This window comes from Ictalurus punctatus, chromosome 5 (assembly GCF_001660625.3).
Source record: "Ictalurus punctatus breed USDA103 chromosome 5, Coco_2.0, whole genome shotgun sequence".
In the NCBI taxonomy this organism is placed as follows: domain Eukaryota; kingdom Metazoa; phylum Chordata; class Actinopteri; order Siluriformes; family Ictaluridae; genus Ictalurus; species Ictalurus punctatus.
The window spans coordinates 35,168,317-35,193,316 of record NC_030420.2 but is presented as its reverse complement, the minus strand read 5'-3'; the positions used below and the strand labels follow the sequence as shown (position 1 = coordinate 35,193,316).

Below are 25,000 nucleotides of genomic sequence, written 5' to 3'. Positions count from 1 at the left end.
ATTAGCCGAGCTGCACCCAAACATAGCAGCTAGCTTCCCGAGAACTAGTGTGTGTGTGTGTGTGTGTGTGTGTGTGTGTGTGTGTGTGTGTCTGCAGATGTGAAAACACAAGGCATCTCATTCACACCATCCCCGGATTAGTTTGAACGCAACAATGGATAATTGTACGTCTCTGTGCACGAGCAGAAACAAATGCATACTTCTGAACCACATGGTCCTGGATCTGTCTGATTAATGAAACCCGAAACAGCACAGTTCTAATGTTTAAAAGTGTATAAGTACCATAAACTAAATCTCTTTAGTGTAATTAATAATACAGTTATTATAAACACGGTGTGCTTGGTGTTCAGGAGTGCACCGAGCTGTATGATGTTAAGTATACTGTAATATTCAGTAGTCTGTGTACTGAATGCGGTCATGCTCATTTTCACTATGTTTAATATGTGAATTTTCAGTAGCTCATATATAAAACATGATGTTCAGTAGTCAGTATGTCCAACACTGTGATGTTCAGTGTATTGAGTAGTATAAAGCTTTTATATACACAGCACCCCCCCCCCCCAAACTCAGTAGTGGCTTTCTTAAAGATCACTATTACAGTGTTTTAGTATTTAATTTCCATCCTTTGCTTCACAGCGTCTAGGTCTGAAATCAACCGGTTTCTGTAACAGTATTGATGGACTTTCAGTTCCTCCACAACAGAGCTTCAACAGTCTGCTCATTTCTTCTCCAGTGCATCCCATAAATGCTCTGTAGGGTTTAGATCAGGGCTGTAGGCTGTGAGTAGTCAGTATGTTGAACTCTGTGATGTTCAGTAGTGGTTCAGTAGTAAATTTGAACACTATGATGTAGCCTGCTGGTAAAAATCACTCCATAAAAATCTTTTCTTTTCATTCTGTGAGACTGAATGATATTTGATTAGAGCTTATTTATCTATTCATTGTTGTTTGTTTGTTTGTTTGTTTGTTTGTTCATTATTAAGGTTCTGAACCCTCACTGATCTAGACTAATTTGCAACTCTGATTCTTTGGACTCATTTTCTGGCTTCTCTTGTAAGTCGATGTGGATAAAATAATCTGTTAAATGAACAAATCTGCGTATTTTTAAAGTGCTTTCTTATAAATAATTAAAATGTCAGTTACGGTCAGTAGTCTTTCAGATTTTCAGTATCTTAATCACATCGTCACGATGGAACCGCTGAGGAGATGAAGTGAGATGTAACTCTCTCGCTTTTACACTTTCACACCTTCATCATAATGCAGCAGAGAAACAGCAGCGCTGCAGAACATCTCCCTCATCAGATCCATTCCGACTCCTTCACTCCTGAGGAGGTGTTACGCAACCAACAGTAATGAAGCACAGATGTGCATTAGCATATTAGCATTGTGTTATTAACTGAAACAATAATTAGAGAGATGTACTGTTAGGGTTATTAGGTGTATTTATTTAGTCTGTATTTATCATCTTTATTAAATAAACACACTGAAAAAATTCACGCTGTCTATAGTGTTAATAATAATAATAATAATAACAATAATGCACTTTTTGCATTTTCTCCGCTGCAGTTCTGTGACGTATAAATGTGAGATTATAAACTTCATGAAGCTGCTGAAGTTATTCAGGAAGATCTGAAGCTGTAAAAGTAAAATAAATGCACATCAGCTGATACAGAGACCGATAGTTCTGCCTTTTATACCTTCTTTTAAATTAATAATAATTAATTCCACAATTCTGAAAGAAATGCAAATAAAAACTTTACATTTATTCACTTAGCGACGCTTTTATCCAAAGCGACTTACAAATGAGAAAAATACACGCAAAGCGATATATCAAGCAGAGAACAATACGAGTAGTGCTACTGTACAAGATCCGTTAATTGAGTTCCAGAAGAAGTAAAGTGCGCAGAGTAGAGGTGTAAGTGCCATTATTATTATTTTTATTATTATTTTTTAAAAATTATTATTATGGGTTGGTTAGGTGTTGACGGAAGAGGTGGGTCCTTAGCTGTTTTTTGAAGATGGAGAGAGATTCTGCGGTCCGGATTGAGGTTGGAAGTTCATTCCAGCACTGAGGAACAGTTAGTGTGAAGGTTCTGGAAAGGGACCTTGAGCCACGCTGAGTGGGAACTACTAAACGTCGGTCGCTCATCGATTGCAGATTGCGAGAGGGAACGTAGGCCTTCAGGAGAGAGTTGAGGTAGGGGGCGCTGTTCCTGACAAGGTCTTGTAGGTGAGCATCAAGGCCTTGAACTTGATGTGGGCGCTACAGGAAGTCAGTGGAGGGAGATGAATTGGGCTGTGACATGAGTTCTCTTGGGCTGGTTGAAGACGAGGCGCGCTGCAGCATTCTGAATCATCTGAAGGGGTTTGATGGAGCTGCTGGGAGGCCCGAGAGCAGTGAGTTGCAGTAGTCCAGTTTAGAGTTAACAAGAGCCTGGACTAGTGTCTGTGTAGCCTGTTCGGTGAGGTAGGGTCTGATTTTCTTGATGTTGTACAGGATGAACCTACAGGACTGTGCAGTTGTTGAGATGTGGTCTGTAAAGGTCAAGCCGTCATCGAGAATCACCCCGAGGTTCCTGGCCGTCCTGGTTGTCATGAGTGTGAGTGAGTCCAGCTGTACAGTGAGGTTGTGGTTGATTGAGGGACAGGCTGGGATGACGGAACTTTATTCTCTCCATTTCAACAGGTTTTCACAGTAACTGTTCTCATAAACAGAAAACACATTACTCTAATTAACATGAACACATGAACTACATTCTGAAGATTAAAGTAAGATTATTAACTTATTGAATGTTATTAATTTATATTAAACAATTCGACTGAATTGTAAAAATCCTCCTCCTGTTAGTCTCACATTCCCTCTCCACAAACACAAGCATTTCTACTTCATCACTGAACATCAGAATGGTCATATATAATATACACTTTTTATATATTAACATTCACTGGATATGAAATACACTTCTCTACAAATATATTTTATGTGCAATATAGACTACTTTTTGTCAAATTATCTGTGTTGTGTTCTGGTGCTTTAATTCACCGTGAGCAGCTTCAAAAAATAAAGGAAATAAAAATAAAGTAAAATTTAGACTCGCCGCCGAAACTCCCGTTTCACTGCTGCAGCATCCGGTGTAAAATTTTAGCGGTGCAGAGATTACAGAGATTACACACTGCACTGCGGGGGAAATAGCCTTCATCCGATACATCGGAGCATCTGTGTTATTTGGAGTTGTTGTATGCTGGACGTTTGGGTGAAGTGGATATTTACGATGGAATGGTGATTACATTACAGTGTTTGGCAGACGCCGTTATCCAGAGCCACTTATAATGATCTCATTAATGCACCTGAGCAGTTGAGGGTTAAGGGCCTCGATCAAGGGCCCAACAGTGGCAGCTTGGCAGTGCTGCGTTTTTTACTCACAACCTTCTGATCAGAAATCCAACGTCTTCTCTGCTGAGCTTCTGCTTCCCACTGGTTATAGTTTCTCTCAGTAATGGAGAGATGAAAACCCATTCCATTCTCTCTCTCTCTCTCTTTCTCTCTCTCTCTCCCACGCTTTCTTGCTCATTAAGTGTATCTGCACTATTTTTCTCTCCTCCTCCATGTTTTTCCTCTCCCACTCTCTCTCTCTCCCATGCTGTCACTCTCTCCAGCGATGTCACTTCCTCTTTCCTCCTCTCTGTCTACTTTTGCTCTACTCAGCTAATAAAGGTGCTTCTCCTTCATCTCTCTCTCTCATTTTTATCCTCTCATGAAGTCCTCCTCCTCCCCTTCTTCTTTCTGTGTGTCTGTCTCTTATTCTCCACTCAGATCAAGTTAAGCTGCACTCGGTGATCAAGTTGGATGCAGATGGATGTATTTGTAAAACGCTTGTCTGAGCATTTAGAGAAGAAATTTGGTATTCATGAAAATCCCATAATTTCAGAAGAAAAGTGTGTGTGCGCGTGTGTGTGCGTGTGTGTGCGTGTGTGTGTGTGTGCGTGTGTGCGTGTGTGTGTAAATTCATTCATAAGAAGACTAACAAACGTAAACCTCGACTTGGTCCACTTTAGATCGTATAACCCGTGATGAGTTACTGCACTTTATATAATTCAGTTCAGTTTTATTTGTATAACAACAACTTTTAACAAGGGACACTGTCACAAAGCAGCTTTACATAAATATATAAATTCAGGATATTAACATCTTAATTGATAAATTCATCCCTAATGAGCAGCCAGAGGCGACGATATAGGGATTAGTCTCTCATGTTTAAATGGCTTGTGTTTTTCAGTAACAAACACAAATTTAATGAAATTTCTGTGAAACTGATATTAATGGCATTAACTAAAGAAATCTAAAATATGGAAAAATAATGAAAGCAAGCCGAGATAAATCCCCAAACGAAGACGAATAAGACCAGTCATTTAATTAAGAAATGGCGCAGTATAAGGAGGACTCGGCGTGACGGCTCAGGCGTGTGGAGGTCAGCTGTGTTCTCCGTAGCGTTGTCTCTCAGAGCTGTGAAACACTTTATTAAAGACAGGTTTAAGTGACCGATGAGTGACGGGTATCTGGTGTGTCTCCAGATGCAGTGTGTCGTTTTCTCCATGAAGTTCTGCAGAACGTTGGCTTCCTGTGGACACACAGCTCCATCTGTGAGGGATTTCTGGCCGAGAGACACTGAGACACTTTTCATGTCAAACCATTTTCTTTTCTCCTCAATTACTTCACATCTAATTCACATCTTCTGCACCTCAGCTCCAGATTTTGGACTTTCAGGACTTTGTAGAGCTTTTTACGGGACGTCACCAAATGCAAATCACCTGTGCCTCGCACATGCCTGCTAATTCAGAGCTTCTGAAACGTTTGTAACTCTGGCTTACACATTATTAACTTACACGTATATTTACACACAACTTTATTAAAATACTGATAAATGAGGCGCAGTGTTAGTAAGATGAATGATGAACTCCTCCTGATGGATCTCCTGTCTCTTCATTCTCACAGTCTCTTTCTTTAAATAAAAACTTCATGAGCCGAATCTGTAACGTTCCTGAAAACAGCCCGCGAGTGTCGTGTAAAACTGATGGAGTCAGGAAGTAATAAAAATGTTATAAAGGCAATGTTTACGAGCGGTGTTTTGGTGTAAAAGAAAAGTAACTAACATGGCTTTCTTCATGCAATTCCCAGTGAGGATGATTTCAGACAGATACTATAAAGTTCCTCTATAAGTTCCTGTGTAAGTTCCTGTGTGTGAGGAAGAGGAATGATTTATAATCGCACTGTCCGGTGTCACCCAGATGAGGACGGGTTTTGGTTTGAGTCTGGTTCCTCTAAAGGTTTCTTCCTCATATCGTCTCAGGGAGTTTTTCCTCGCCACTGTCGCCACCGGCTGCTCATTATAAATTTATATTAAAATTTTATATCTGTGTTCCTGTACATGTGCTTTGTGACAGTGTCCATTGTTAACGGCGCTATATAAATAAAATCGAATCGATGTCTTCTTCAGGCTGTGAATGTGTTGATCCGGCAGCACACCCGAGTCAGATTTATTACAGAATCTCACAGGAACAACGTGTCTGTAAGGTGACGGTGTCAGAGCTGTGTAACAGTCAGAGGTAACGCTGTAGTTAAGCTCAGGAAGTTCTCCCACATCTTCAGGACAGAGGAGTTTACTTCTTTATGGTTTCTCACTAACACCACACACTGTGTTTTTTATCTTATTAACTTGAATAGAGAGATTAAAGAGAGACAATTTATTTTGTAAGTGTGTTTCCTGCTCCACCCCTTTCTCACACTGATAACTCCGCCCCTGCTCTTAACTCCACCCCTTCCTCCCACACTGACCAGGACATTCCACAGCGGCGGTGTTGTCAGTGTGAGATAGTGTTAAACTCCTCTGGTTTGAGTGTTTTGATCATCTCTGTATCTGCTCAGTGAGAAATACTCATTTCCTTTAATTACTCTCAATTATCCAATTAGAGATCAAGCTAAAGCATTAATTAGCATACAGCTGGGAGCTTCATCACAACCTCATCCTCCAGCTGAAACCTGCAGAATGTATGTAGTACTCGGTTTAACATGGAGTGGAGATGCTGGTGTGAGTGTGTGTGTGTGTGCGTGTCACAGCTCATAAACTCAGACTGTCACTGAATTATTGGGAAACACATTAGTGAGAAGATTCACTTATTTCATTATTGAGTTGCTCTGAGACTTCTCATAGAGCTGGAGAGACAGAGGATGCTAACGCTAATGCTAACATACTCAGCTTTACATGGAGAGCCAGCTGTGATGATGATGATGATGATGATGATGATGATGATGAGGATGATGAGGATGATTCTATCAGGCTGCACTCAGTCCTGACCCTCAGTTTAAACTTGCAGTACCAGGTAGAACTTTTTAACAGCATGCAAAACACACACACACACACACACACACACACATACACACACACATGCACTGGCTATTCTCTCTGGCTTCAGAATAAGTCATTGTTGCCATGGCGTTACCGCGGTGATCTCATCTCCCATGGCGACGCTGGCAGTGCCATGATGGGATATTTCAGAGTGGCACCATTCCTTGAAACACAGGAAGTGATGTCACAGCCTGTGGGTCCTCTGGGTCATGTGATCAGACATTGAAGTAGGTATTGATGCAACAGTAAAGTGCTGTGATTGGTTAGTGTCACTGTGATTGACAGGTGAGGCAGGAAGTTCTTCCCACGCAGGACAGTTACACACACACACACACACACCTGTGTTACACTACTGCACCACTCCCAGGTTTGGGATTTGACCTCCACCTTCCCTTTAATAAAACAGATCCTCTCACGGAGCTGAAAATAACCGCAGCGTCTAATCCTTCTGTTTTATTCTTCCTGTAAGTATTTATTTATAGGCCAGAACAGCGACTATTGTGTTGCCATAGTAACCACTGTTTTCTCTGTCCGAGTTGCTGCCTCGTCCTTCCTGCGAATGGAACGCGATGAACCCAAACGGTAACGCAAGCGATCAACTGTTATAGTTTAGAAATGTTCGGTAGGTTCATCTGCTGCTTTGAAAATCAGACTAGAGTGGTGCATTGTGGGTAATTTGTTCTCCTGGAATCAGGAACTTGGTCCTCATCTAATCACCTTCACCTGAGCTCACAGAGTGACAGAACTGCCTGACCATGCGAGTTTGTTTTCTGCTTTAAATGATAACTTATAAAAACAGAAACGTCTTCTTTTATTGTTTTTTGTGTCTATAGCAGGAGAAATGGAAATTGTCTCAAATCGTCAGTTAATCGTTATTAGGTCCAAATCAAACACGGGTGATTATTTGTTTGGATGTGTGGGTGGGGTCTAAAATGCTGTTTACCCCTCTTTATTCTATACTTCTACATCCACGCTTGTCAAAATAAGAGTGTAATTACTGTTCAACTAACAGCACTGCTAGTGCTTCCCTTTGTTTACAAGCTGCGTAGCGGTAGATGTGAACATAACTAAACGCACATAACAAATGATTAACACTTAATAAATACCTTATAAACACTGTATTAGTGCTGTAACATGCTCACACACACACACACACACACACACACACACACACACACACACACAGTGTTACTGAGTGAGCTGTAGAGTAATGCTGAGTCAGCGATGTGGAAGCATCACTATGTTCGCTAATGGTGTCCTGTTGCTCTCTGGATTGGCCAAAGTGCTCATTAATATTCATTTCTGTGCTGAATAATTCATAAGCATGATTTTATCACTGCTGTTTGACCCGATCATGTGATCATGTTGGGAGTCCCGCTCAGGTTCATGACTTTAACAGAAATAATCAATTACTGAACTGCTGATATAAATAACACACACACACATACACAGACACACACAAACACCCACACACAGACACACACACACAGACATACACACACACACATACACAGACACACACAAACACCCACACACAGACACACACACACAGACATACACACACATACACAGACACACACAAACACCCACACACAAACACCCACACACAGACACACACACACACAGACATACACAAACACCCACACACAGACACACACACACAGACATACACACACACACACATACACAGACACACACAAACACCCACACACAGACACACACACACAGACATATACACAGACACACACAAACACCCACACACAGACACACACACACACCCACACACAGACACACACACACAGACATACACACACACACATACACAGACACACACAAACACCCACACACAGACACAGAGACATACATACACACACATACACACAGAGACATACACACACACACACACATACACAGACACACACAAACACCCACACACAGACACACACAGACATACACAGACACATATATTTCTGGAAATGGCTCCGCCCACTACTCTGACACCCTTTCACGCTGCTGAAGTGCTGAAAACTTTATTAAGATTATATCAGATAGCAACAGTTGCTAAGTAGTGATTGGAGAGGCAGTAGGGCGGGGCTTATATATTGATCAGTTTTACTCCACAGAATCAGTGCTTCTATGACAAATTGTGTTTTTATATTTAGTTTGAGCATGAATCCGTCTCTAATGTGGTGTGTTTCTGAGATCAGACTTCACTAAGTTGTGTGTTCACATTGTTGTGTGTTCATGTTTGAGAAGCTTGTGTGTGTTTCAGTTTCACTTATTCCTCTGGTCTTATATAATAAATCCACACTGCTAAAGCGCTGATTTCTTACCGGGATTATTACAAATAATATAATATACCATAATCCGATCAGTGTCCAATCTGAGAGTGATCACATGGGCTGTGTCTCAAACCTCAGTTCTACTCTGTACTGATGTGTATTACAGAAGGGTAGTGTGCTTCTGACTTTACTGTCAGAACAGAAGCTGGAGATCTTATTGCAGAGCCATAACCTACAAAATACAATTAGGTAAACCATCAGGGACCATTAGGAACCATTAAGTCCATTAAGTTACCATTACAGGCCACATTAAAGCCCATCAGGAACCATGAATCTGTAACAATCTCTAATGATTTATTCAGTAGTGACTTCTTGATCACTACGAAGTAAACACTTTTAAGTGTTATGACTTTGTGTGTGAACTGAAGCACCTCCTCTGTGATATTATAGCTTGTCGTTATCCAGAGAAGGTCAAAGGTTAAAGATAAAGCCATTCCCGCACTGATTCTCTCACCAGTGTGGTATTCGGGAAATTATTGCACAAGCTCCTGAACATTACTCCGTCACTCTGCTGAAATACGCAGATAAGATTAGAGCAGAAAGCAAGAGGGAGTTTAGCTGTAACTAATCTCCTGAAGGTGGAGGACTGAAGTGTTTACTTTCTGTTTCAGTCGGCTATAAACATCAGACTCTCAAACACACACTTTATTCAACAATTGTGTTGTGTACTTTATGTAGTTTACTGTAGTGTAGTATACTGTTGTGTATTGTAGTGTAGTATACTGTAGTGTGTAGTATAGTGTAGTATACTGTAAATTACTGTAGTGTATTGTAGTTTAGTGTAGTGCACTATAGATTACTGTAGTGTAGTATGCTGTAGTGTGGTGTAGTTTAGTGTAGTGTACTGTAGTGTAGTATAATGTAGTGAACTAGTGTGTTGTGTAGTATAGTGTTGTGTAGTGTAGTGTACTGTAGTGTAGTATAGTGTAGTGTACTGTTGTGTAGTGTAGTAGTGTGTAGTGTAGTGAAGTGTATACTGTAGTGTAGTGTACTGTAGTGTAGTAGTGTGTTGTATAGTGTAGTGTAGTAAAGTGTAGTGTACTGTAGTGTAGTTTAGTATACTGTAGTGTAGTGTAGTATAGTGTAGTATAGTGTATTGTATATTGTGTGATTTGAAGTCCCCCTCTCAGGGCGTGGTGCGGTAGAGTGTTAAGTCTTGTCGTATTGTTTATCTAGGGACGGTGTTGCCTGTTTCCGTGTGGTGATTATGGATTATTGTCGGGTCCGAGTCAGAGACGCTGATTATTATTACTGTAACAGATGATGTTTACACTTAACTCCTGCTTTCAACAACCAGCAGGTTCAGTCTGAGACCCGCAAACTGCTGACTCTGTTCCTCTGATCTGGTAAAGAATTCAGCTGGATTAATGAATGTGGATTAAAGAGATCATATCTGTGTTTATTTCACTTCTCAATATATCATGACTGTGTGTGTGTGTGTGTGTGTGTGTGTGTGTGTGTGTGTGTGTTCATAAACAGTAGGTACACTGCACTAATATAGCAGGTTAAGTCTTTGGGCTTCTGATCAGAAGATTGTGAGTTTAAATCTCAGCACCAACAAGCTACGGTTTCTGGGTTCCTGAATGAGATGTTTAACCCTCAGCTGCTCTGGAAATCTGGTGTGTGTGTGTGTGTGTGTGTGTGTGTGTGTGTGTGTGTGTGTGCAGGTTTCTATTTTTAGCGCAACAGAAGCAGGTCAGCCATTCCAGCAGAGAAGAGTGAGTGAGTGAGTGAGTGCTGCCCCCTGATGGATCAGAGCACTTACTACAGCACACCTTGAAGCCACATCACTCGTGTTATCCTTCATGAGATAGAGGGATAACTGCGTGCAGCATTATATAAACTGATAGAGAACGAGTGGAGAGAGGGAGAGACTGCTGGACAGGAAACTCAGTGTTCAAGTGAGATTTAGAGCGAGAAATAAAAGAGACTAGAGAGATACACAGAGAGAGAGTGAGAAAGAGAGAGTGAGACAGGGAGACAGACAGAGAGAGTGAGACAGCTTTGCACACAGTTGCTGTAATGAAAATGCCTTAAATAGCCGAGGGTGTGAACTGCGCATGATCAGAAAGAGGAGGAGCGCTGAGCAAGCGCCTGGTACACACAGTCAACGTGAGCTTGCGTGTGTGTGTGTGTGTGTGTATGTGTGTGTGTGTGTGTGTGTGTGTGTGGGAGAAGCAGCATGAGCCAGTGTGCGTGAGCGACTCAGTGTGTGTGAACGGATGCTGGAGTCGGGATGATGGAAGGGAAACAGTAAAAGGGATTTACACACACTAAAGGGGAGGAATGCTGCTAACACTGCTGCTCTACCTGCGCATGAAAGGTACACACACACACACACACACACACACACACACACACACACACACACTGGTGATACCTTACAGAGCTGATGATGATGATGCTGCTGCTGGCAATGTCTCATAGATAGTTTAAAGAATAGATTACAGATGTTTTCATGGAAAGGGTTGCAGCTGTTGTGGTGGGATTGGAATGTGTATGGGAAACACACACATATACACACACACAGAGGAGATTTCTGTAGTGTGAACAGAGAGTCTCGGGTCTGCGTGTGTGTCTGAAAGGAAGCAGATGAAAAATAAGAATAAAGCTTGTCATTATGACATCATTAGTTATTGTACAGATGTGAAGATGGGGTTGTGTGAGGAACGAAACATTCGGAGCGCGCTGTTGATGCTCTGAGATCCGCTGTCAGACCTGAGGATACGTCATCATCTAATATCAACATGCATTTGTCTGATGTGAAGTGTACAGGACTAGGGCACTCAGTAGTGCGCACTCTGTCCCCTATCTAGGGCTGTAATTTAGAGGGTTATAGTGGAGGAAATGATCTTTCGCCTACTTCCTGTCATTCCTTAACAATACGAGGAAGTGAAGTGAAAGCAGTGGCGCCCCAGTCATGCCCTTTCCATCAGCGTCTGGCTTTTACACACACACACACACACACACACACACACACACTGAGAGCCCGGGTCAGTCCACACAGAGTTGATCGTCATGGCTGGATTCACAGCTGCGTTTCTCCCCTCAGGAGGTGTGTGTTATTCAGTGTTTATTCGGTGTTTATTCGGATATTATTCGGTGTTCATTCGGATATTATTCGGTGTTTATTCGGTGTTTATTCGGATATTATTCGGTGTTTATTCGGATATTATTCGGTGTTTATTCGGATATTATTCGGTGTTTATTCGGTGTTTATTCGGATATTATTCGGTGTTTATTCGGATATTATTCGGTGTTTATTCGGATATTATTCGGTGTTTATTCGGATATTATTCGGTGTTCATTCGGATATTATTCGGTGTTTATTCGGTGTTTATTCGGATATTATTCGGTGTTTATTCGGATATTATTCGGTGTTTATTCGGTGTTTATTCGGATATTATTCGGTGTTTATTCGGTGTTTATTCGGATATTATTCGGTGTTCATTCGGATATTATTCGGTGTTCATTCGGATATTATTCGGTGTTTATTCGGATATTATTCGGTGTTTATTCGGTGTTTATTCGGATATTATTCGGTGTTTATTCGGATATTATTCGGTGTTTATTCGGATATTATTCGGTGTTCATTCGGATATTATTCGGATATTATTCGGTGTTTATTCGGTGTTTATTCGGATATTATTCGGTGTTTATTCGGATATTATTCGGTGTTCATTCGGATATTATTCGGTGTTTATTCGGTGTTTATTCGGATATTATTCGGTGTTTATTCGGTGTTTATTCGGTGTTTATTCGGATATTATTCGGTGTTTATTCGGATATTATTCGGTGTTTATTCGGATATTATTCGGTGTTTATTCGGTGTTTATTCGGATATTATTCGGTGTTTATTCGGTGTTTATTCGGATATTATTCGGTGTTTATTCGGATATTATTCGGTGTTTATTCGGTGTTTATTGTTACTCTGCAGTGTTTCAGACTGACTTTAACACCACAGAACTGAAACACAGACTGAATCCCTGCAGAGTTACACACTGGTTTTAGATGTTATGTTCTCTGTCAGCTGCAGTTTGTTAAGTGTGTGTGTGTGTGTGTGTGTGTGTTAGTCTGTTGTGCAGTACGCATCACACACTGCGTTGTCCTGGTTACAGTCTGAACTCTGTGCTAATGTTCCACCTGTGTGGAACAGAACCGGGACACTAACGTTCTGACGTTCTCTCCCCCGAGTGTGTGGAGCCAAGTTTAGTGTCTCTCTCTCTCTCACTCTCTCTCTCTCTCTCTCTCTCTCTCTCTCTCACTCTCTCTCACGTTCTCTCTCTCTCTCTCTCTCTCTCACTCTCTCTCTCTCTCTCTCTCTCTCTCTCTCTCTCTCTCTCACTCTCTCTCACGTTCTCTCTCTCTCTCTCTCTCACACTCTCTCTCACTCTCACTCACTCTCTCTCTCTCATGCGCTCTCTCTCTCTCTCTCCCTCTCCCTCTCTCACTCTCTCTTTCTCTCTCTCACACTCACACACACACACGCACACACACACACACTTAAATATAAGCAGCGTGACTTGTTGGAGTTGAACCTGCAGCACTATTACTGCTTAAAGAGCCGTATTCAGAAATGACGGACGTCAGTATTCAGAACTCAGACGTAACTACAGACTTTAGTGTTATTCAGAAGTTACGTGAGAGTTACGTATGTTGGGGGCGGAGTTTGTCTCAGTTACGCTTGATTCTGATTCTTGCATGATATCGGTTGGAGTGTGCAGTGGTGTTAAGTCCAGCGCCACCGTCTGACTGTTCTGGCTGTAAATACACTCACAATAAACTAAACTTGAAGGTGAGCGTTAGTGGTTAAAGGCGGTGGTCTAGACGCTGCTGGAAAACTCTGTCTCAGACGCTTCTACTCAAGAACAATCAGACAACCTCGGAGACGTGAATACTCCGAATACCAGGAACTTTCACCACGTAATTGGCGAGGAGGTTGCTGAGTGTTTGTGTGTTTGGGGGCGTGGTCACTGATCAGCAGTACATTATCGAGGTGTGTTAGTGAGGAGTGTAAAAGCAGAAACTCTATCACACCTGTCTCAGAGCTGCTGCTGTTAGCTTTAATAATGTGACTTACAGAGACGTGGGAGATAAACAGTGTAATAACAGTCTTATTAAACCTTTTACTGTCTGCTCCTGCTGGCATAACTAATAATAAACTATATAGAATGTAGAGAGAGACAGACAGAGAGCGACAGAGAGAGAGACAGACAGAGAGACAGACAGAGAGAGGACGATGATGTAGGTTTATTTTTGGACTTGGTGATCTGAGGCGTTCAGCAGGATGCACAGAGCTGGTTTAGGAACACAGTGCTTTTCCTCCTCACACTGCTCTGCTTTATAATCGCTCTCTCTCACTCACACATACACACATATACACACACACACCTACACACACGCACACACAATTCAATTCAGTTCAGTTGTATTTGTACAGCGCTTTTTACAATAGACGTTGTCTCAAAGCAGCTTTACAGAAATATCAACACGGTGTACAGATATTAAAGGAGTGAATTTATCCCAACTGAGCAAGACACTGAGTGGCGACGGTGGCGAGGAAAAACTCCCTAAGATGTTTTAAGAGGAAGAAACCTTGAGAGGAACCGACTCAGAAGGAACCCGTCCTCATCTGGGTAACAACAGATAGTGTGAAAAAGTTCATTATGGATTTATATGAAGTCTGTATGGCGTTAGGAGCAGCCGTAGTCCCAGCAGTCTGGAAGTAGAGAAGAACACACACACACACACACCTACACACACACACACACACACACACACACACACACACCTACACACCTACACACACACCTACACACACACACACACACATACACCTACACACACACACACATACTATACTGTGCTGCTCTGTATGAAGACAGAAACAGACGGATATTCAGACATAAAGTGAGAGACAGACAGAGACAGTGAGACAGATAGAGCCATAGACAGACTGCTCATTGGATGCAGAGTGAGTCAGTGGGAAATGCGGGGGTTATGAGGGGGTGGAGGATGACCTTTGACCTTTATCTTGTTACCAGGTCATATCTCCTCCTGTTGCCATGGTTACAGTGCATCTGTTTGTTTCAGATCTGAAAATCCTTCCTGCTTTAAATCATATAGTGAATTACTGCATGTGTGTGTGTGTGTGTGTGTGTGTGTGTGTGTGTGTGTGTGTGTGTGTGAGACCAAAGTCTGTATGTTATAGTGCACTGATGATGTTATTAAATTTAAACAGGATGATTTAAAACTCTCTCTCTCTCTATCTCTCTCTCACACACACACACACACACACACACACACACACACACACACACACACAGTCCCCTGAAACTATTGGTAAGCCAAGGCCAACTGTTTTTGCTGTAGACTGAAGACATTAGGGTTTGAGAATTTCAGCTTTTATTTCCCGGCACTTACATGTAGGTGGTAAAAAACATATAACACAGAACATTTTGTATCAGACCACCCAATTTATAGGTGAGCAAAAATACAGGAACATGTGACTGACAGGTGTTTCTCTTTGGCCTGGTGTGTCCTGTTAGATTGATTGTTTAAACAATAAATAGCTCTGATTGTTTATGCTTAGGTTTAGTCTTCAGTTTCACCCGTGAAGACTGCATTTGATGTTAAAAAGGATAAACCAACATGAAGATCAGAGAACTGACTATGGGAGAAAAGCAAGTCATTTTGAAGCTGAGAAAAGAGGAAAAATCCATCACAGGCATTGCACAAACATTGGACATAGCCAATACAACAATAACCTCCAAAGTGATGGAAAGACCAAAGTGTGGAGAAAGAAAGGATCTGCTCATGATCCAGAACATACAAGCTGATCTGTGGAACATGGTGGAGGTAGCGTCATGGCTTGGGCTTGCACGTCTACTTCTGGAACATTCTCACTGATCTTTATTGATGATGGACTCATGATGGAGCAGCAGAATGAATTCAGAAGTTTACAGGAACATTCTGTCTGATAATTTACAGAGAAACGCAGCTGAATGAATCAGGAGGAACTTCATCATGCAGCAAGACAACGATCCAAAACACACTTCCACCTCAACACAGGACTTCATCAGGGGGAAAGTGGAAGGTTTTAGACTGGACAAGTCCATCACCAGTCCTTCACCCAACTGATCAGCATCTCACCTCCTGAAGAGGAGCCTGAAGGGAGAAACCCCCCGAAACAAACAACTGGGCAGTTTCTTCCCTAAACATAGCCTATTCTTTCTATCTGCCAAACTACTGAACGAAGCTGCAGGAAAAACCTGGAGAAGCTTCACAGAAGAAGAAACCAGCAGTCTGGTGTCAGTGAGTCGCAGGAGTGATGCAGGTTCTGCGAGTAAAAGAAATGCAATCAAATATTAAGTGTTATTTACTTTCATTTACTTCACGATTGATCTGTTCCTATATTTTTGCTCACATAAATATTGAGAGGTCTGATACAAAAGGTTCTGTTTTATGCTGTTTTATAAATCGAGATGTAAACACCAGGAAATAAAAACTGAACTAAACTCTCGTCTCATCTCCATCTTCTGATCTCAAGCCAAAGATCAAAATGTCTTCGGTGTAGAGCACACACACATGAACCGGCCTCGCGTTCCAGTAGTTTTGGAGGTGACCGTATACACTGTACACACGTACACACACACACACACACACACACACACACACAGTGTATGAGGAGACGGGTGGAGTAAGGTGGAAAGAGGAGGGAGTGAGGAAGTAAAAGCAGATGAAAGGGAAGGAAGGGAAGAGGAGAGAAAGGGAGTGGTTAGTAATGGTGATGTGTTTTGATTTGGATGCAGCCACTGTACCTCCTCACACACTCCATCTCTCTCTCTCTCTCCGTGTGTGTAGACTGATCTGTCATTCCGTGTCTCCATGATGCTCCTCTGTAAGTGTCTCGTATCTCTTGCAGAATCGATTTACCGCCGTGGAGCTCGACGATGGAGGAAACTGTACCGAGTCAACGGCCATCTGTTCCAGGCCAAGCGCTTTAACAGGGTGAGTGTTAAATACTGTTAAACACTGATCTCAGACCAGCCTGAGTGTGTTTATTACACTGATCTCAGACCAGCCTGAGTGTGTTTATTACACTGATCTCAGACCAGCCTGAGTGTGTTTATTACACTGATCTCAGACCAGCCTGAGTGTGTTTATTACACTGATCTCAGACCAGCCTGAGTGTGTTTATTACACTGATCTCAGACCAGCCTGAGTGTGTTTATTACACTGATCTCAGACCAGCCTGAGTGTGTTTATTACACTGATCTCAGACCAGCCTGAGTGTGTTTATTACACTGATCTCAGACCAGCCTGAGTGTGTTTATTACACTGATCTCAGACCAGCCTGAGTGTGTTTATTATACTGATCTCAGACCAGCCTGAGTGTGTTTATTATACTGTGTTTGAACACTGTGAGTCAGTATATACAGTAAGAGTAATCAGTCTGTTACAGATCTCAGATCAGTCTAGAGATTTATAATCATGGTGTAAAGAACTCTCTCCATGCCTAAACACTGATCTCAGGTCAGTTGTGAGGTCTTGTTGTGAATCGATGTGTATTATGTCTCTAATGTTCTGATTTCAGATCCGAGCATTGCTGATGCACTTAGTTTTATTCTTACAGCACTTTTCAGCAGACAGGCCACTGCATGGGGGCGGAGCTTAACCAGATGTCACACCCACATTGTTTTTTAATCATTTATCATATAACACTGACATCACACTGTTCACACACACATGCACACACACACACACATGCACACACACACATGCACACACACACACACACACACACACACACATACACTATCATATGAAAAGGTGTAATGCAAGTGAGCTGTAAAACACTAGTGTGTAATATGAAATGGTATCCATCTGTCTCACTCTCTCAATCTCTCTCGGTGTCTCACTCTCTCAATCTCTCTCTCTCAATCTGTCTCACTCTCTCAATCTCTCTCTCTCTCTCAATGTCTCACTCTCTCAATCTCTCTCTCGGTGTCTCACTCTCTCAATCTCTCTCTCTCAATCTGTCTCACTCTCTCAATCTCTCTCTCTCTCTCAATGTCTCACTCTCTCAATCTCTCTCTCTCAATCTGTCTCACTCTCTCAATCTCTCTCTCTCAATCTGTCTCACTCTCTCAATCGCTCTCTCTCAATCTGTCTCACTCTCTCAATCTCTCTCTCTCTCTCAATGTCTCACTCTCTCAATCTCTCTCTCGGTGTCTCACTCTCTCAATCTCTCTCTCTCAATCTGTCTCACTCTCTCAATCTCTCTCTCTCTCTCAATGTCTCACTCTCTCAATCTCTCTCTCGGTGTCTCACTCTCTCAATCGCTCTCTCTCAATCTGTCTCACTCTCTCAATCTCTCTCTCTCTCTCAATGTCTCACTCTCTCAATCTCTCTCTCGGTGTCTCACTCTCTCAATCTCTCTCTCTCAATCTGTCTCACTCTCTCAATCTCTCTCTCTCTCTCAATGTCTCACTCTCTCAATCTCTCTCTCGGTGTCTCACTCTCTCAATCTCTCTCTCTCAATCTGTCTCACTCTCTCAATCTCTCTCTCGGTGTCTCACTCTCTTAATCGCTCTCTCTCAATCTGTCTCACTCTCTCAATCTCTCTCTCTCTCTCAATGTCTCACTCTCTCAATCTCTCTCTCGGTGTCTCACTCTCTCAATCTCTCTCTCTCAATCTGTCTCACTCTCTCAATCTCTCTCTCTCAATCTGTCTCACTCTCCCAATCTCTCTCTCTCAATGTCTCACTCTCTCAATCTCTCTCTCGGTGTCTCACTCTCTTAATCTCTCTCTCTCAATCTGTGTCACTCTCTCAATCTCTCTCTCAATGTCTCACACTCTCAATCTGTCTCACTCTCTCAATCTCTCCCTCTCAATCTGTCTCACTCTCTCAATCTGTCTCACTCTCTCTCTCAATCTGTCTCACTCTCTCAATCTCGCTCTCTCAATGTCTCACTCTCTCAATCTGTCTCACTCTCAATCTCTCTCTCAATATCTCACTCTCTCAATCTCTCTCTCAATATCTCACTCTCTCAATCTCTCTCTCTGTGTCTCACCCTCTCAATCTCTCCCTCTCAATTTGTCTCACTCTCTCAATCTCTCTCTCTCTCTCAATCTCTCTCTCTCTCAATCTGTCTCACTCTCAATCTGTCTCACTCTCTCAATCTCTCTCTTTCAATCTGTCTCACTCTCTCAATCTCTCTCTCTCAGTCTCTCTCTCTCTCAATCTGTCTCACTCTTTCAATCTCTCTCTCAATCTCTCTTAACCTGTCTCGCTCTCTCAATCTCTCTGTCTCACTCTCTCACTCTCTTAACCTGTCATACTCTCTCAGTCTCTCCCTCTCTCTCAGTCTGTCTCACTCTTTCTCAGTCTGTCTCTCTTAACAATCCAAAATGATAGTTTTCAGCTTTAAGAACAAAAGACTGCAAAAAAATCAACAGTTTATTGAGAATATGTTTCAGATCCACACTTTCCACAGAGGATTTGTACAGAACCTCAGCAGAACCTCAGCAGAACCTCAGCAGAACCTCAGCAGAACCAGCATGTTTATTAGATTAATATTAGACAAAGCTCTGACCTCACACTGCTGATCAAGTCACTGATGAACATGTGATGATTCTTTGTAATGATGTGTGTGAGTGTAAAATCACTCACTGCTGTATCTCTCTGTGTGTGTGCGTGCGTGTGTGCGTGCGTGTGCATGCGTGTGTGTGCATGTGTGTACGTGCATGTGCGTGCGTGTGTGTGTGCGTGTGTGTGAGGCAGAAAGCTTACTGTGGACATTGCAGTGAAAGGATATGGGGTCTGGGGAGTCAAGGCTACAAGTGTATAAACTGCCGCCTGCTGGTTCATAAACGCTGTTATAAACTCGTCCCTCTGACCTGTCATAGGCATATGGTGAGTAACACACACATACTATAGACACACACACACACTATACACATACTATAGACACACACACACACTATACACATACTATAGACACACACACACACACTATACACATACTATAGACACACACACACACACACACTATACAAATACTATAGACACACACTATACACATACTATAGACACACACACACACTATACACATACTATAGACACACACACACACACACACTATACACATACTATAGACACACACACACACACACACACTATACAAATACTATAGACACACACACACACTATACACGTACTATAGACACACACACACACACTATACACGTACTATAGACACACACACTATACACACACCACACACACACACTGTCAGTGCTTTGTTTTGGGTTCTGAAGGTAGGACTGCATGAAAGTGCAATAAAAATCATTCATTTTTAGTTTGTTTAGATAATTAGAGTTAAAGAATAAAACAGTTTTTTTAAACGACTCGGATTTTATTGCTTAAGCTCTCTCTGTCTGTCTCTCTGTCTCTGTCTCACTCTCTGTCTGTCTCTCTGTCTCACTCTCTGTCTGTCTCTCTGTCTCTGTATCTTTCTGTCTCACTCTCTGTAGGATCCAGTCATGCCATCCCAGGAGCCGCTGGTTGATGAGGGAGGTGGAGAAGAGGAAGTGGAGCTTCCCCCAGAGGACACAGAGGACACGGAGGACACAGACAGAAGTAGGTCTCCTCTGTGTGTGTGCGTGTAGTCAGGTGATTCTGACCCAGATTAGAGAGACACAATCACGTCTTCTTCATTCACCCTGCAGTCTGTGCTGCCACCTGCTGGACACACGTGCTCTCTCTCTCTCACACACACACACACACACACACACACACACACACACACACACACACACACACACACACAAACCCACACAAACAAACACACACACACACACACACACACACACACACCCACACACACACACACACCCACACACACACATGCACAGACACACAGACACACCCACACACACACACACACACACACACACACATACACACACACACACACACACACACACACATACACAATGTTTTAGCATTCTAAACAGAGTTATATGACTCTTTGGAGTTCAGAGCCTGGTGTGAGTTTAATATTGAATCAGAACTGATGAGAGGATCCTGACGAGGCTGAAGCTGGACTGCAGGATGAGGAGAACATCTCAACCAGACTGGAAGTGTGACGTTCATGATGAAGTTTAAAAATATATTTTAAAAATGTTCAGATTCAATCATTGAAATCATTAAGTGGTTGCTAGGTTATTTTTGGTGGTTGCTAGGTTATTGGTGTGGTATCCCAAGGGGGTTACTAAGTTGTTGACATTATATTGCAGGTGGTTGCTAGGTTACTAAGATAGTCTCCAAAGTGGTTACTAGGTTGTATGTAGGTTATTGCCATGATATCTCTGGTGGTTGTTTGGTGGTTGCTAGGTGATTGGTAAGTCATTGGTATCCAACGTGATTGCTAGGGTCTAGCAATTTTGCAGTTACCAAAGAATCTCAGGTGGTTGTTTGGTGGTTGCAAGGTTGTTGCTATAGTATACAAGGTGGTTGCTAATGCATTGCTAGGTGGTTGTTAGTTCATTCCTATGGTATCCAAGGTGGTTGCTATTGTATTCCAAGTGGTTGTTAGGCTGTTGCTAGGTGGTTGCTATGGTATTCCAAGTGCTAGGTCATTGCTATGATATCTCAAGTGGTTGTTTGGTGGTTGCTAGCAGTGTTGGGGAGTAGCTAATTAAAAGTAGAGAGGAGTTACTTTTACTTTTTCAGACACGTCAGTTATAACAGCGCTCTTCACTGCATATCTGTGGTGCTGCTTGCTTCACAGAAATGACTTCCGGCCTGTAGATCACACGGACAGGAAGTGACCGTCTGATGGAAAATGTAAATCCACCAATCAGATTTATTTACCTGTCATGGGGCGGGGAAATGATACCATAATAAATGAAGACTGGAGTTTATTCTCTGATGCAGACAATATTACTGGCACTTTGTTTTTAATAGACAACACAACACAGTGTTTACGTTTACTTACAAATAAAATAAAATAAAGTTGTAGAATTATTTTATCAGTGCATGCAGAGGGATTTATTTTATGTTCTGAATACAGCAGTCTGATTTTATTCCTCAGCATCTGGTTTAATTGAGCACCAAGAGAAAGAGTTCCTGTCTTAACTTATTTATTATTATTTCAATGATTCATTAATTAATCAGTGGTAAAAGTAATAGTAATAATTTATCATTGCATGTATTATTATTATTATTATTATTATTATTATTATTATTATTGATCTATCAGAAGTATTGATTATTGAAGTTCGAACGTTATCCCTGCCCGTGAGTCCCATGTGCAGTGTTTCTCGCCGGAGAGCCGCGGCAGGGGCGAGAGCAGGGGTGACTGGGGTAAATACTGCAAACATTTCTAAAATGCTAAAATGTGTATAAAACATTTAATATATATGATAAAAATGTCTGAAATAATAAGACAGACACACACACGCATAGCAATAATAATAATAATTGTTATATATAATAATTCCCTCCCCTTGCCCCCCTCGCTGACCTGTCAGCAGCACATCAACATCAGTATGCGCAACGCATGCATGTGTTTTATCCTAATAATTAGCGTGTGACAAGAATATGGACAGATTTCTTAAAGGAAAAGCTCCAGATGCTTCTGGACCATCAACTTCATCCTCATGGAGCTAAAGCCTTGTTTATACTTCCGCCTGTCTCCGCAGTGCGAGCCTCCACTGACTGCGCGCGCACCTCCCCAAACGGATGAGGCGTTTATACTGGATGCGCTCACCGTTGAAATAATCTTTGAAACGAAAGGGGGCGACTCTGAGTAATCGTCCTATAAACCAACAGGAAGTAGCTGAGAGAAGAAGTAGTCTGAAGTAGATAACTACTTTAAAAGTGTAACCCGACTGTAGCTTAACTGCTTCAAACTATGAGGAGATTATAGCTTGAAAAGCTACAGTTTTAACGTAGCTTCCCCAGCACTGGTTGCTAGGTTGTTGCCATGGTATCCAAGGTGGCTGCTGCTGTTGCTAGGTAGTGGCTAGGCTGTTGGAGGATGGTTGATTGTAGCTTTGCACATGGTTACTATGGTGTTGCTAGGTGGTTGCTATGCTATCCCAGGTGAATACAGCCATCCCAAGTGGTTGCACAGTTGTAGCTCAGGAATCTCACCTGGTTGCTAGCATTGTAACTGCTTCCTATTGTGTTTCAGGGAGTGGCTAAGGTGTTAATTACCTTAATTACAGTCTTATATCTGAATTAAAATCAAGCTCACTACATCTCTCTGACTCTCTTTCTCTCTCTCTATCTGTGTCTCTCGCTCTCTCTCTCTTTCTCTCTCTCTCTTTATCTGTGTCTCACTCTCTCTTTCTCTCTCTCTCTTTCTCTTTCTTTATCTCTCTCTCTTTCTCTCTCGCTCTCTCTCTTTCTTTGTCTCTTTCTCTCTCTCTCTCTCTCTCTCTCTCTCTCTCTCTCTCTCTTCAGTAGCGTTCCTGCCCCACAGCCGGACAGTGGAGAAAGCTGAAGATGACCCTGAGGTGATGTCAGACTATTAACCCCTGCACTTCAACTGTAAAACACTCTCATTCATTATCTTATATACTGTGCTGTGCATAAGTATCCCCCCCCCCCCAAAAAAAAGATGCTTACTGTTTGATTTACACAACATGTCTAACATTTGTAGATGAAAATGTTTTTTTATTATGACACAAATGATTTTTAAACAAAAAAAAAAAAAACAGACCTTTGATGTTTTCATAAGTATTCACCCCCTGGGTCAGTAGCAGGGTTGTTGGTAGCTTTGACAGTACACTGTCAGTACACTCCCTGCTGATGGGGTTTTAACTGCTGGGTTTCCACCAACGGAGCACTTTGTGCCAAGGTCAAAAAGTTCTCATCAGACCAGTGAACCTTCTTCCATGTGTTTACTGAGATTCAAACATGCCATTTCTTTCTTCTCATCACACTTCCGTAAAGTCCAGCTGTGTTCAGGGTGTGTTCAGGATGTGTTCAGGGTGTGTTCAGGGTGTGTTCAGGGTGTGTTCAGGATGTGTTCAGGGTGTGTTCAGGTGTTCAGGATGTGTTCAGGTGTTCAGGATGTGTTCAGGTGTTCAGGGTGTGTTCTGGGTGTGTTCAGGATGTGTTCAGGGTGTGTTCAGGTGTTCAGGGTGTGTTCAGGTGTTCAGGATGTGTTCAGGATGTGTTCAGGGTGTGTTCAGGTGTTCAGGGTGTGTTCAGGTGTTCAGGGTGTGTTCAGGTGTTCAGGATGTGTTCAGGATGTGTTCAGGGTGTGTTCAGGTGTTCAGGGTGTGTTCAGGTGTTCAGGGTGTGTTCAGGTGTTCAGGGTGTGTTCAGGATGTGTTCAGGGTGTGTTCAGGTGTTCAGGGTGTGTTCAGGGTGTGTTCAGGGTGTGTTCAGGTGTTCAGGGTGTGTTCAGGGTGTGTTCAGGGTGTGTTCAGGGTGTGTTCAGGTGTTCAGGGTGTGTTCAGGTGTTCAGGGTGTGTTCAGGGTGTGTTCAGGTGTTCAGGGTGTGTTCAGGTGTTCAGGATGTGTTCAGGGTGTGTTCAGGTGTTCAGGGTGTGTTCAGGGTGTGTTCAGGGTGTGTTCAGGTGTTCAGGGTGTGTTCAGGTGTTCACGGTGTGTGGAAATGTCTACTCATTATGTGAGTTCTGGTGGAAACTGAAGCAGAACTAAATCACAGTGGTGGGGGTGAATACTTATGCACTCACCACTAATTTTTCCTCCAGTTTAAGATTGTTGAATATTTATGTAGCTTCATGACACAAAAATCCCAGTTCACTGCGTTTCATTTAACACATTAGTTTGTGCTTCATGTATATATATATATATATATATATATATATATATATATATATATATATATATTTGTATGGATTGTGTGTATGTATGTGTATGTGTGTGTGCATGTGTGTATGTGTGTGTGTGTGTATATGTGTGTGTGTGTGTGTGTGTGTGTGTGTGTGTTAATTACAGAGTGTGGTGGATGGGATGGAGAAGCTGCAGCTATCAGAGACGCTGACTCTGTCTGATTTTGATCTGATGCGTGTGATTGGACGAGGGAGCTATGCCAAAGTGCTGCTGGTGCGTCTGAAGAAGAACGAACATGTTTACGCCATGAAGGTGGTGAAGAAGGAGCTGGTGCATGATGATGAGGTGAGAAGAAACATTCAGAACATCTGACTGCAGAGAAACATCAGTGTTTAAACATAATAAACCATACATAATAACCGCCAATAAAACAC

At 42.2% G+C, this 25,000-nt stretch overlaps 1 protein-coding gene across 7 annotated transcripts in view; it reads left to right on the top strand.

Annotated features, from left to right (window-relative positions):
- The window catches only part of prkcz (protein kinase C, zeta), a 56,432-nt gene that overhangs the window by 10,681 nt on the left and 20,751 nt on the right, over positions 1–25,000 (top strand). For 4 of the 7 annotated variants that reach the window (XM_017467590.3, XM_017467588.3, XM_017467593.3 and 1 more), the window contains exons 5-9: positions 16,670–16,755; positions 19,533–19,664; positions 20,285–20,390; positions 23,223–23,275; positions 24,732–24,911. In XM_017467590.3, coding sequence (XP_017323079.1) covers positions 16,670–16,755; positions 19,533–19,664; positions 20,285–20,390; positions 23,223–23,275; positions 24,732–24,911 — 557 coding nt within the window. Of the gene's footprint in view, positions 1–10,864; positions 11,069–11,717; positions 11,801–16,669; positions 16,756–19,532; positions 19,665–20,284; positions 20,391–23,222; positions 23,276–24,731; positions 24,912–25,000 lie in introns of those variants that run through there. The other 3 variants (XM_017467591.3, XM_017467592.3, XM_017467589.3) reach the window with 3 other exon arrangements.